Source organism: Trematomus bernacchii, unplaced genomic scaffold (assembly GCF_902827165.1).
Source record: "Trematomus bernacchii unplaced genomic scaffold, fTreBer1.1, whole genome shotgun sequence".
Lineage (NCBI taxonomy): Eukaryota > Metazoa > Chordata > Actinopteri > Perciformes > Nototheniidae > Trematomus > Trematomus bernacchii.
The window spans coordinates 289,452-301,452 of NW_022987888.1; the positions used below are offsets into that span (position 1 = coordinate 289,452).

The 12,001-nt window shown below is 38.1% G+C and overlaps 1 protein-coding gene across 1 annotated transcript; it reads right to left on the reverse strand.

The window, feature by feature from the left end:
• Nucleotides 1-633: 633 nt before the first annotated feature.
• LOC117469829 (arfaptin-1-like) lies at nucleotides 634-11,984 on the reverse strand. The gene is made up of 8 exons (XM_034114275.1): nucleotides 11,807-11,984; nucleotides 9,499-9,574; nucleotides 7,558-7,639; nucleotides 7,370-7,473; nucleotides 6,640-6,861; nucleotides 5,904-6,061; nucleotides 4,461-4,635; nucleotides 634-3,744 (listed from the first exon to the last, which is right to left on the reverse strand). The coding sequence occupies exons 2-8, from the start codon at nucleotides 9,559-9,561 to the stop codon at nucleotides 3,589-3,591; spliced, it is 960 nt and encodes a 319-aa protein (XP_033970166.1). The 5' UTR covers nucleotides 9,562-9,574; nucleotides 11,807-11,984; the 3' UTR covers nucleotides 634-3,588.
• Nucleotides 11,985-12,001: the final 17 nt, after the last annotated feature.

Sequence of the window (12,001 nt, forward strand, 5' to 3'; positions counted from 1 at the left end):
ACCTGAGTACTTCCACTTTTACTCAAGTACAAGATCTGAGTACTTCTACTTTTACTCAAGAACAAGATCTGAGTACTTCTACTTTTACTCAAGTACAAGATCTGAGTACTTCTACTTTTACTCAAGTACAAGACCTGAGTACTTCCACTTTTACTCAAGTACAAGACCTGAGTACTTCTACTTTTACTCAAGAACAAGATCTGAGTACTTCTACTTTTACTCAAGTACAAGACCTGAGTACTTCTACTTTTACTCAAGAACAAGATCTGAGTACTTCCACTTTTACTCAAGTACAAGACCTGAGTACTTCTACTTTTACTCAAGTACAAGATCTGAGTACTTCTACTTTTACTCAAGAACAAGATCTGAGTACTTCTACTTTTACTGTCGCTACTTCCACTATATTTAGATGATAATACTTCTCTACTTTCACTCGAGGAAGGTACAAACCAAACGTGGAAATCACCTGAAATCCCAAAACACAAGAAGAAGTATCCTCATTATGAAACTGACTCTAACACGTTGGTCGTATTTAAACAGTTACACAGTTTGTTTGCTTTAAATAGATTTATTTGGCAGTTACAACCAAACACAAGAAAAAAACAATTCATTTACATTTTGGTCCTTCTTTTAAACATTGATACGTCAAATAAACACAATCCCCTTTGAACCCTTTCTTTTTGGTCTGTTTGATGCGTTTTGAGAGGATTTCTTTAAACCTGTATTGTGATCAGTTGGAGGACAGTCAGCGGGCAGCGGCTCTGAGTCTGACGCTGGAAAACCCCAAACTTCTCCACACAGGTCACTGGGATTCACCTTTCACTTGATGTTCTAAATCAAGTGGGACAGGTCGAGGAAACGCACTCACTGGCGGAAAACAAATCACATTTTTACACAAACATTGCATAGTTATTGTTGTTGACACACAAACAAAAACACATCTATTATACATGCTAACAAAGAGGGAATTCACAGGAAGTATTTAAGGCAGATTTAGCTTTGGATAGTGTGCAAAGAGTGCGAGGAAATATACATAATAATGACATCATGATGCAATTAAATATAACAGCGCCTTAAAACGCAACATAAATCAAAAGTGTTTTTGGTCTCAATTCAGGAGAAAAACACAGAAAAAGTGGAAGAATTATTCAGTATTTTCCACTAAATATCTGGATTTTAAAGGCGTGGTTTTTGCGTCGTTGTTGAAGGGAAATATTGTCGCCTTTCCTCCCACATAAACCCTAAACCCCAGTAAACAAAGGAATGAAACTGTTAAAAAGTACGTTAGCCGTCTTCAAACTGGAACAAAGCAGCAGAACGTAATGTGTTTTAAATGTGCGTCTGGACGGTGGAAACAAGGTCATTTTATGAACTTAATGAAAAGGAATAAAGCCTAAGTATATTACACAGTTATCCACAGACAGAGGATTAAATACTTTCTGATGAAATGTTTCATATAAATTGGTTTTAACGGATGTTTCTTCGAGGCGCATTGTTTTGGCTCGTCACAAATTACGTTTTTTTATCTTCTTGTTGAGGAAACTCTACGCTTTTTTGTTTGCTTCGGTCCTTGTTTGCTCCCCTTGGTGCCGCCTCCACCTCTCTTTACCAAGAAGAAGAAGGTCGGGTTTTAAGGCTAAATAAGCTGATTCGTTTCAGAGTTTAAAGACTCATTATGCTGACTCATTTCAGAGTTTAAAGACTCATTATGCTGACTCATTTCAGAGTTTTAAGGACTCATTATGCTGACTCATTTCAGAGTTTAAAGACTCATTATGCTGACTCATTTCTGGGTTTAAAGACTCATTATGCTGACTCATTTCTGGGTTTAAAGACTCATTATGCTGACTCATTTCTGGGTTTAAAGACTCATTATGCTGACTCATTTCTGCGTTTAAAGACTCATTATGCTGACTCATTTTGATGACACGTTTTAAGGACTCATTATGCTGACTCATTTCTGGGTTTAAAGACTCATTATGCTGACTCATTTTGATGACACGTTTTAAGGACTCATTATTCCGACTCATTTCAGGGTTTAAAGACTCATTATGCCGACTCATTTCTGGGTTTAAAGACTCATTATGCTGACTCATTTCTGGGTTTAAAGACTCATTATGCTGACTCATTTCTGGGTTTAAAGACTCATTATGCTGACTCATTTCTGCGTTTAAAGACTCATTATGCTGACTCATTTTGATGACACGTTTTAAGGACTCATTATGCTGACTCATTTCTGGGTTTAAAGACTCATTATGCTGACTCATTTCTGGGTTTAAAGACTCATTATGCTGACTCATTTCTGGGTTTAAAGACTCATTATGCCGACTCATTTCATGGTTTAAGGACTCATTATGCTGACTCATTTCTGGGTTTAAAGACTCATTATGCTGACTCATTTCATGGTTTAAGGACTTCTTTTTGATGACTAATTTCAGCATTTTACAACCTGTTATGCTGACTCATTTGAGGGTTTTAGGACTCATTCCTGCACCTCTCTTTGTTGAGCATGGATCGATAGACTCGCTTCTCTTACGTCACATCTAATCTCTGATCCAGAACAAAACACCGGCTCTCAGATGAACCAGATTCTGAGCTTTTTAGTGAAATAACTTCCGATGGCTGCAGAAACAGAGGGAATGTTTTGGTGCCGTTTCAGAGGCTGAGAGTTTCTGAGAGTTTCTGACTGCGGAGGATTTGGAGTTCAAAGGAAAGCTTAGTGCCGCTCAGGATTATAGCTTTACTCCAAACGCACGGAGACTGAGTTCAGAAAACTGCAAGTCTGTGGAAAAATATATGAAGTACAAAAAACAATTCTTCAAACCACAGACAGTTGGTCTGGAGGCGTCGGGTTCATATCTATTATATCAAATATTTAGCATTTCTCTAAATAAAAACCCAATTATTAGCCGACTAATTGGGAAATTAGAGATATCTCACTCATTCCTTGTAGCAAGCATTTCATAGATTGAAGGTGATAACTTAATAAACTCAAAATGGAAGGAAATGAAATGGAAAAAATAAACATGAGAATTGGAAATAAAGTTTGGGGAAGAACGGGTGGATATAATAATGATGCTGACAAAATGGATGGAGTCCTATTTGGTAATTATATATTTCATTTGACATTATTTCCCTTATTTCTTTACTTTATTTTATCAGTGACATAAATAATAATCCTGATACATTTCCTGTAATGTTTTTAATTTTTTTTTAATTGATGACTAACCTCTGATTTGCTGATTATTTTAATATATTTTTAGCAGTATTGTATTTTGTTGTATTTTAGAATTAAATAAATAAAACCCTGAGAAAAAAAAGGATTTTAGACACTTTTAGAGCAGGAAAATGACATCTTGTTCAAGCCTTTTTAGACCTGAATAAACTCAGTCAACATCCATCATATTTAATTAACCTCTAATCTATTTAACTTCCCCATTTCTGTAGCAAACATTTATTTATCCAGAGTTTCCCAGAGGTCTGAAATCAAACCCAACCTGACTCTCCCAAATCCACCGAGCGTCTTCACTCCATTAATCCCAAAAACACCCGAGCTCGAGGCTGATTCTTTTTGGTTTTTCCGTGTCGTCAGCTCTCCTCCAACCAGGACGGAGCGTCGACAGCTGGGTTCGTGAGGCGTTCACTGACCTGCTGGACGTTTTTTTGGAGGAAATTCTGACACGATAAACTGTGAGCGGCGACGGCGCTGTGAAGCAGAAACAGCTGCTGGTGGAGGACCTTCACCTGCGGGGAGGATACGGATAATATATTATATTTAATATTCTCTATCCACGCCATTCTGTCATACTGTATGTTATCTGGTTATATCTGTGTGAGCGTGAGTGTGTGTGTGTGTGTGTGTGTGTGTGTGTGTGTGTGTGTGTGTGTATGTGTGTATGTGTGTATGTGTGTGTGAGTGTGAGTGTGTGAGTGTGTGTGTGAGTGTGCGAGTGTGTGTGTGAGTGTGAGTGCGAGTGTGTGAGTGTGTGTGTGTGTGTGTGTGAGTGTGTGTGTGAGTGTGTGTGAGTGTGTGTGTGAGTGTGTGTGTGAGTGTGTGTGTGAGTGTGAGTGTGAGTGTGTGTGTGTGTGTGAGTGTGTGAGTGTGTGAGTGTGTGTGTGTGTGAGTGTGTGTGAGTGTGTGTGAGTGTGTGAGTGAGTGAGTGTGTGTGTGTGTGAGTATTCTAAATGAAATACCATAATGTCTAACGCTAAGATCTGTACTCTTTCCTTGTTAAGTTACAATATACTTAAGACCGTTTGTAATGTTTCTTATGTTAGGACATTTAACATTTAGAAGTATTAATTGATTTGGTTTGTGAAATCAAAGAGGATGTTTTTGCAGCTCTAGTGATGGTACTCCTCCTGTCCTCTCCCAGCTGTTTTATCATTTAGTATTATTACACATTTAGTCATTTTCAATGCATCCGTATTTAAATGTGTGGAGGTGGAGAAAGACCCACCTTGTTCTCCTGCAGCAGCTTCACTTTGACGGACAGGTCCTCTCTGATCCTCTGGTACTGCTCCCTCTGGTTCTGGAAGTCTCTCTGCGCCTGCTCCAGTTTGGGAAGAGTTTCAGGGTCTCGGGGTCCGAGGTTCAGCTCCTCCAGATCCACACGGTACGCATCGTACTGGATCCTGGGAACAGAGGGAAGTTTAACAATATTTCTGTACAACCAAAACTAGAAGGGCGTTCGGAGAGAGAAGTAGTCATCGGATTCAAGACAAGTTTCAAGGAGCCTTCCCTTGACCCATGCTGCAACCTTTCCCAAAGTTTCATGAACATTGGGCGTGTAGTTCTTCTGTAATCCACCATGGCTCAAAAACCAGGTCCTAGCAACAATGTAAAAGGCAAAACTTTGAGCGTTTTTTTCTTTTAACGACTTCCCCTGTTTTCAAGAATACCATCCAATGCTGTCCCTCATGCTGTGTTCAAGTCACTTCTAATAAATCAAGGAAATGGGAAACCTTGTTACAGCCAGGCCTGATGGTAGAGAGGGCAAAAGTCCACACATCCTTTACTCAAGTAGAAGTACAGATACTCGTGTTTAAAAATACTCTGGTGAAAGTAGAAGTACTGACTAAACTTCTTTACTCAAGTAAAAGTAAAGAGGCTTTGAAATGTACTTCAGTAAAAAGTACCCATAACTAGCAGCTGTTTTAAAGAGTACCTGACCTCCCTTTATATTAATAGAACAATAATGTCATTGTTAGCTAATGAATGTTTCCATGCTGAACAACGGCAACATGACAACGTTTTCATTGGTCCCTCTTCTTTAGAGAAGACCAGGAAATGATGGATACACGGATCGTGTTCAAATCAATAGGCACGCAATGACTCTAAATAATAATGATCACGCCACCAAACACACATTCAAACTAAAGGAACCAGCCTGTTTGGGAAATGTAAGAAGTAGAAAGTACAGGTATTTGTGTTCAACATGTAAGAAGTAGAAAGTACATGTATTTGTGTTCAACACGTAAGAAGTAGAAAGTACAGGTATTTGTGTTCAACATGTAAGAAGTAGAAAGTACAGGTATTTGTGTTCAACATGTAAGAAGTAGAAAGTACAGGTATTTGTGTTCAACATGTGAGAAGTAGAAAGTACAGGTATTTGGGTTCAAAATGTAAGAAGTCAAAGTAAAAAGTCGTCAGAGAAATAAGTCGTGGAGTAAAGTACTGATACCAGAAACTTGTACTTAAGTACAGTAACTAAGTATTTGTACTCCACTACTTCCCACCTCTGATGACGGGTAATCTGTGACGTTGTGCTCTCGAGAATGTCAGGCCATTTTGTTCTCATGAGCCAATGAGCAGCTCTCATAGGAATGAACAAGCCCCGCCTCCAACGCTGTATCCAGTTCTTATTAAACATCCATTCTTATTAAACATCCATGTTCCCCACCTGCCGGCCTCGTACTGCTTGGCGTTGATCATGGTGTCCTCGATGGTTTTGTTCACCAGCGTGTTCATGTCGGAGGTGAAAACGTTCACGGCCGTCGTCAGCGTCTCGTTGCTCTTCGACAGAAACCTCTGAGCCTCGGCGTTCAGACCGAACTCCACCTGAAGAGACGGAGACGTTTATATCCCTGTTTATTCACCTTTAACATACTTTAAAGGAAGCTGCAAGCACTCAATAACTCTTTATGATGCTACAAGCTTTAAAAACCCTTTAAAAATAAAATCTTTGATATTAAACAACTGGTGTTACACTATATATCAATACAATCTGTATTTGTATACACACTACTGTCTTTATTGTAATTACAGTAGTAGTTACATTTTTATGTTCACTTTTTAACTTTAATTTCCTATTTTTATTTAAATGTGTGTCCGTTTGTGGCATATTTTTTATTATTATGTTTATTTTTATGTTTTTATTCATTTTAATTTTATATATTTTTAGTGCACATTTTAACTGTAAATTATTTTTTAATATAATTATTTGTTATGCTTTTTATCTTTTTAGGGTTACATCTATAAAAATACATTTACACGCAAATATATAATTAAAATTCTTATGTCTATATAATATATTTTATTTTTGTATTTATACATTATTCTAAATAAAATGTAACATCTAAAAAATAACATTTAAAAAAAAAAGGCATATGTTATTGTTTCATCAAAGCTAGACTCACGTGCAGCGTTGGTGTTTTGACGCTGAGATCGGCGAAGGCGTCCCCCAGTGTCTTCTGGGTAACGGAGAACTGAGTGAGCTGATTGGCCAGCGTCTGGGCGAGCTTGGTCATGTGATCGTAGCGCTGCCGGTCGTCCTTCAGAAGCTCCAGCCGAGGCTCCAGATCCAGATCCACAGTCCGAGAACCACGACCCAGTTTCTCCGAAAGAGCCTGCCTTGTGCACTGCAGGAGGAATATTTGAATATTTATCTATAAATAGTGGTGCAAACTTAGAAAAAACATCATGGCTAGGGGTCATCTCCCAATATATAAAAAAAAAAAAAAAAAAACACATGTTCTGCATATCTACAGTTAGGAAACAGCCATATAAATGTGTTTTCGTGAAACAGCGCCCCCACCTTCCATTTGTGGCCATTCAGGCAGAGAGTGGTACTGCAGGTAGACAGCGTTAGTTTTTGTATTTATTAGAATTTTTATCAATAAATGGTGGTTCAAACTTAGAAAATACATCATGGAAAGGGTCATCTCCCAATATTTTAAAATAAAAATAAATTAAAACCAATTTTCTGCATATCTACTGTTAGGAAAACAGGCATATAAATGTGTTATGGTGAAACAGCGCCCCCACCTCCCCATTAGTCCCCATTCAGGCAAAGAGTGGTACTGCACATAGAAGATTTTAAATCTAAATTAAATGTATAATTATAGTGTTATAAAATATGTCTCTCACCTTGTATCTGGTGATGCTCCACTTGCGGACTCTTTCCAGCTTCTCAGTGGCCGGGTTCTTGTTGTTTCCTTGAATAACCACAGGATCGTTTTTCTGAGGGGTCCCTGAAGGGGTCGGGGTCAACAGTTAATATGGATTCACATCACAACAAAACAACGTAATTAAAGTAAACAATTGATTTAGTTTACTTTCAAAGCTGAACACTGGCGGGGCCTCAGCTGGACAGGAAGTGACATTGTTGTCTGCGTGGTTGCAGTTACTGTTAGCGTCCTGTAGGAAATTAAAAAGGAAGTCAGACACTACATACTGATATACACCTGAACATCAGCAGGAGAGGACTCTTTAAAGTAGAGACACTACATACTGATATACACCTGAACATCAGCAGGAGAGGACTCTTTAAAGTAGAGACACTACATACTGATATACACCTGAACATCAGCAGGAGAGGACTCTTTAAAGTAGAGACACTACATACTGATATACACCTGAACATCAGCAGGAGAGGACTCTTTAAAGTAGAGACACTACATACTGATATACACCTGAACATCAGCAGGAGAGGACTCTTTAAAGTAGAGATGCTACATACTGATATACACCTGAACATCAGCAGGAGAGGACTCTTTAAAGTAGAGACACTACATACTGATATACACCTGAACTCATTTCTAGCAGTCCAAACCTTGTGTACCGTTGCTCCAAAATTAGCGCTGATCTCTCTATACAAAGGAGCTTAACTTGTTTACTTCAAGGAGCTGAATTAAAGTCCGTAAAAAGCAGATTTGACAGCGAGCTGGCAGGTTCAAATCCCTGACTCTATACTTCTTCTATGCCACTGCCCAGAAGCCCTACAGCTGGATTTTTTAAATTTCCCACTGCATTTGAAGGCAGCATCAGTTCCTAGAACAGGAACTGAGAGGTCAGAGGTCAGAAATCAAAGCGCCGTGGCAACCTGAGGATCGCCGTGGGAACCGGGAGATTAGCAGGCGGCCAATCGGAAGCCAGATCAAAAGGTTGTGAGGTTGCCATGGAGATGATGGCTCCCCGCTGCGATTGGCCGCCTGGCAGTGCTCACCTGACGCAGATGAGAGGACACACACACACACACACACACACACACACACACACACACACACACACACACACACACACACCCCTTTCTAAAGGTTAGTGTGACAGGAAGTAGCCGCTCCAAAAAGATGGATTTAAAAAAATAAATGTATCAGTTCTCATTCAATAAAACCACATTTTCCATTTGAACAAATCGTGACAGCGTTATAACTTACTGAGTAGAGCCTGAACGCACCATAACGCTACTTGAGCATATTAAATACAAATGTGGATTTTGTTTGGTGCCATCAAGCAGTAAACGACGATGTCATGACTCGGTTATAACATGCTTTAATGAATTAACATTAAATCGACCCTTTATTGCTTCTCCGCACGCAGGTGAGTCACTTCCTGTTTCAACAATGGCCGCTTATCTTCCTCTCTGATAACATTATGAACGCTGTTCCTTTCCTTTCATTCTGCTGTGTGAGGAGGATCTGTAAAGAACCAATACACCACACACGTACGTCTGTTTGGTGTGTGTGTGTGATCAGCTGATTACACACACACCAGTCAGTGTTACACCCCGGATTAACCAGTGTTTACTCTATAGTTTGAATGCATTTACCAAATAATTCAAGGCTTTTTTTTTTACAAGAGTACAAATTATATATATAAAAAATAATGTTTTTACTTTTAAAAATGCATGCTGCAATGCTTTTTTTGTTCTTTTTTAGCTTTATAGAAAATGTCAATTGTTTTTTAAAATTGATTAAAAAAAAAAGGAGGGGGCTGAGTTCATGCGGGACCCGGCAGCTACTGTCTAAACTAAATACTGCCGTGATGAAACGCCATATCATGGATTATCAAGGATTATTTCTGAAACAGTATGGAGCTCAACGGAGGAAAAGAGAGAGGGTTTTATTTTCTGACGCTGCATGAGTTCCCCGACACACCGGGGACACATATTTATGTATAAAAGACTTCAAAAAGTGCATTTTGCATGATAGGTCCCCTTTAATTGATTGTTGTGGGAGTATTACTGCATAAATTAGCCACATTGTAATATATGTTACCGTGGGATGAGCGTCCTCTTCCCCCTCCTGTGCTCCTCCTCTCTGCTCCACCTCCTCCATCATCTTCTACTCACTCCTGCAAACAGACGAAGAAACATCAATAAATAAAGTTTATATATAAATGTATTATTGAGAAATCCTGACAGAAATCAGACTTTTAAAGCGGAGAGTTTATCCAACACAGGCTGAAGCTGAAAGTGTTTGAGTTGCGTATCTCAACTCTTATTTTAATTAAGTAATAATTAATAATTTACTAGCTATACAATTGTATTTATTTCATCTTGTATATTTAGTGTAGAGGAATATTTAAAAGTATTGAAAGATTTTTTTATGGCATGAATTTATTTAATTTAATTTATTTTATCGATGATTTTTTAAATGAATTATTTAGGTTGAATTTAATCTTTTTTTATATTTATTTATTTATTTGTTACTTTTTTTGTATTTACTTTCCTTTTTCTATTTATCCTGTTTCCTCAATTTCTCCTCAATGCAGAATAATGTCGGAGTGGGTAAGCAGCGCCCCCTGGTGGTGAACAGGCAGAAGCACACATATCCGTCTACACTGAAAAAACTAAAATGTTGACCTTAAATTAAATGTGTCATGTCAACACATTTCACATAACTGTATCAGGTTAGCTGAAAGCAATACTATTAAAGTTAAGTTAAAAATATTAGGTTCAACTTATTACTATTGCTTTCACCAAACCTAATATAATTATGGGGCTTTTTTGACATAATACATTTTATTAAAGTGTATTAACTGGAAGGTAACTCAGGGATTTGAGCCTTTGCAGACCATTTACATGCATCCAAACCTAAAGGAAAGCATACTGGGGCCTCTTTGAAACAGGGTGAGGGTTAAACCTAAAATAAAATAATTAATTCAGTTCAATGATAAGATGTCTGATACACCTTTACCTCTTTCCCGTCTGAAGTAATAAAGTAATGCACCTTAATCTTCAGTCAGTGCAAAGTACAAATCATCTCAGGTGTTTTGATAAGTAACAATATATAAAGTGAGCTTTGACCTGAGAGGGGATAACAATTATAGATTAAAGTTTGGTTTGATTTCAGCATTACGTTTTTTTCCCCCGTACATGACAACACTAGTATAGCTATTTAAATTAATGTTAAACTGTGGTTATCTGTACTTCTGCTTACCAACAGGAAGATAGATAAGATTTAACTTCCGCATGAACAGCGTTTTGTTTCATGTACGTTGAATAAAATACAACTGGGTCACAGTTAGCTTATTATCCACCGTTCTACTTTTTAGATAGACGGATAGGTAGGTAGGTAGGTAGGTAGGTAGGTAGGTAGAGAGAGAGAGAGAGAGAGGTAGGTAGGTAGGTAGAGAGGTAGGTAGGTAGAGAGGTAGGTAGGTAGGTAGGTAGGTAGGTAGGTAGGTAGGTAGGTAGGTAGGTAGGTAGGTAGGTAGGTAGGTAGGAGGTAGGTAGGTAGGTAGGTAGGTAGGTAGGTAGGTAGGTAGGTAGGTAGGTAGGTAGGTAGGTAGGTAGGTAGGTAGGTAGGTAGGTAGGTAGGTAGGTAGGTAGGTAGGTAGGTAGGTAGGTAGGTAGGTAGGTAGGTAGGTAGGTAGGTGGGTAGGTAGGTAGGTAGGTAGGTAGGTGGGTAGGTGGGTAGGTGGGTAGGTGGGTGGGTGGGTGGGTGGGTAGGTAGGTAGGTAGAGAGAGAGAGGTAGGTAGATATTTTTGGGATATGTAAGCCATAAAGTGATATATAAACACATCAATATTCTTACTTTAAACTGCTTTATGAAGTTTTTTATTTTTCTGGCATGTGTATATTGAGGATTATCCCCCTTACAATAAACCAGTTTGTATTCAGGACTTTTTATACATTGTTTTCTTATATAAAGAAAGTAACTGGTAGCTAATTATGACAGATAATAAGTACAAAAAGTGCATTATATTCCCTGACATGAAGTGGAATTGATGTATAAAGAAGATAAATACACACAGAAAGTACTAACTTGTGCTTTAAGTATTTAAATACAACTACAGTATTTAAAATGACCATATAATGCATTAGCTTTGGTTGGGTTAAGCTAAAAAACTAGCATGTTTAGTGTAAAAAGCTCAGTTTGTTGATGTTTTTAAGCTAAAGTAACTGAAGACATTTTGTCCCCTTCTAACCAGGTAAACTCTGCTGATATATTAACTGTTTCCACTCATAACCAAGTGATTGGAACCGATGTAAATATCACTTTTAACTTGTTTACGTAACAATAACAGTATTTAAAGAGGTTAAAACGGATAAAAACAGACATTTTAACGTTTCTTTTTACCTTCAGGGCGTTAAAAACAAACTTCCTTCTTCTTTTAACGGTCCGTGTTTCTTCTTCCGTCTTCTATCTGTTATCTTTTCATATTTATTTAACAAAACAAACCAAACTTAAACCGCTTTAACAAAAAAAAGCTACCAACTTAAAGGAAGCGTCAAAGACACCCGGAAGTGTTTTCTTACGTTCCTTACGTTTTGT

Excerpts from the sequence above, each read along its gene's own strand:
- LOC117469829 (XM_034114275.1), bottom strand. The coding sequence starts at position 9,561 with ATGATGGAGGAGGTGGAGCAGAGAGGAGGAGCACAGGAGGGGGAAGAG. Across the intron at positions 7,640-9,498 it reads AAGAGGACGCTCATCCCACG|GACGCTAACAGTAACTGCAA; the intron begins GTAACATATATT and ends AATTTCCTACAG. Across the intron at positions 7,474-7,557 it reads GCCAGTGTTCAGCTTTGAAA|GGACCCCTCAGAAAAACGAT; the intron begins GTAAACTAAATC and ends CGACCCCTTCAG.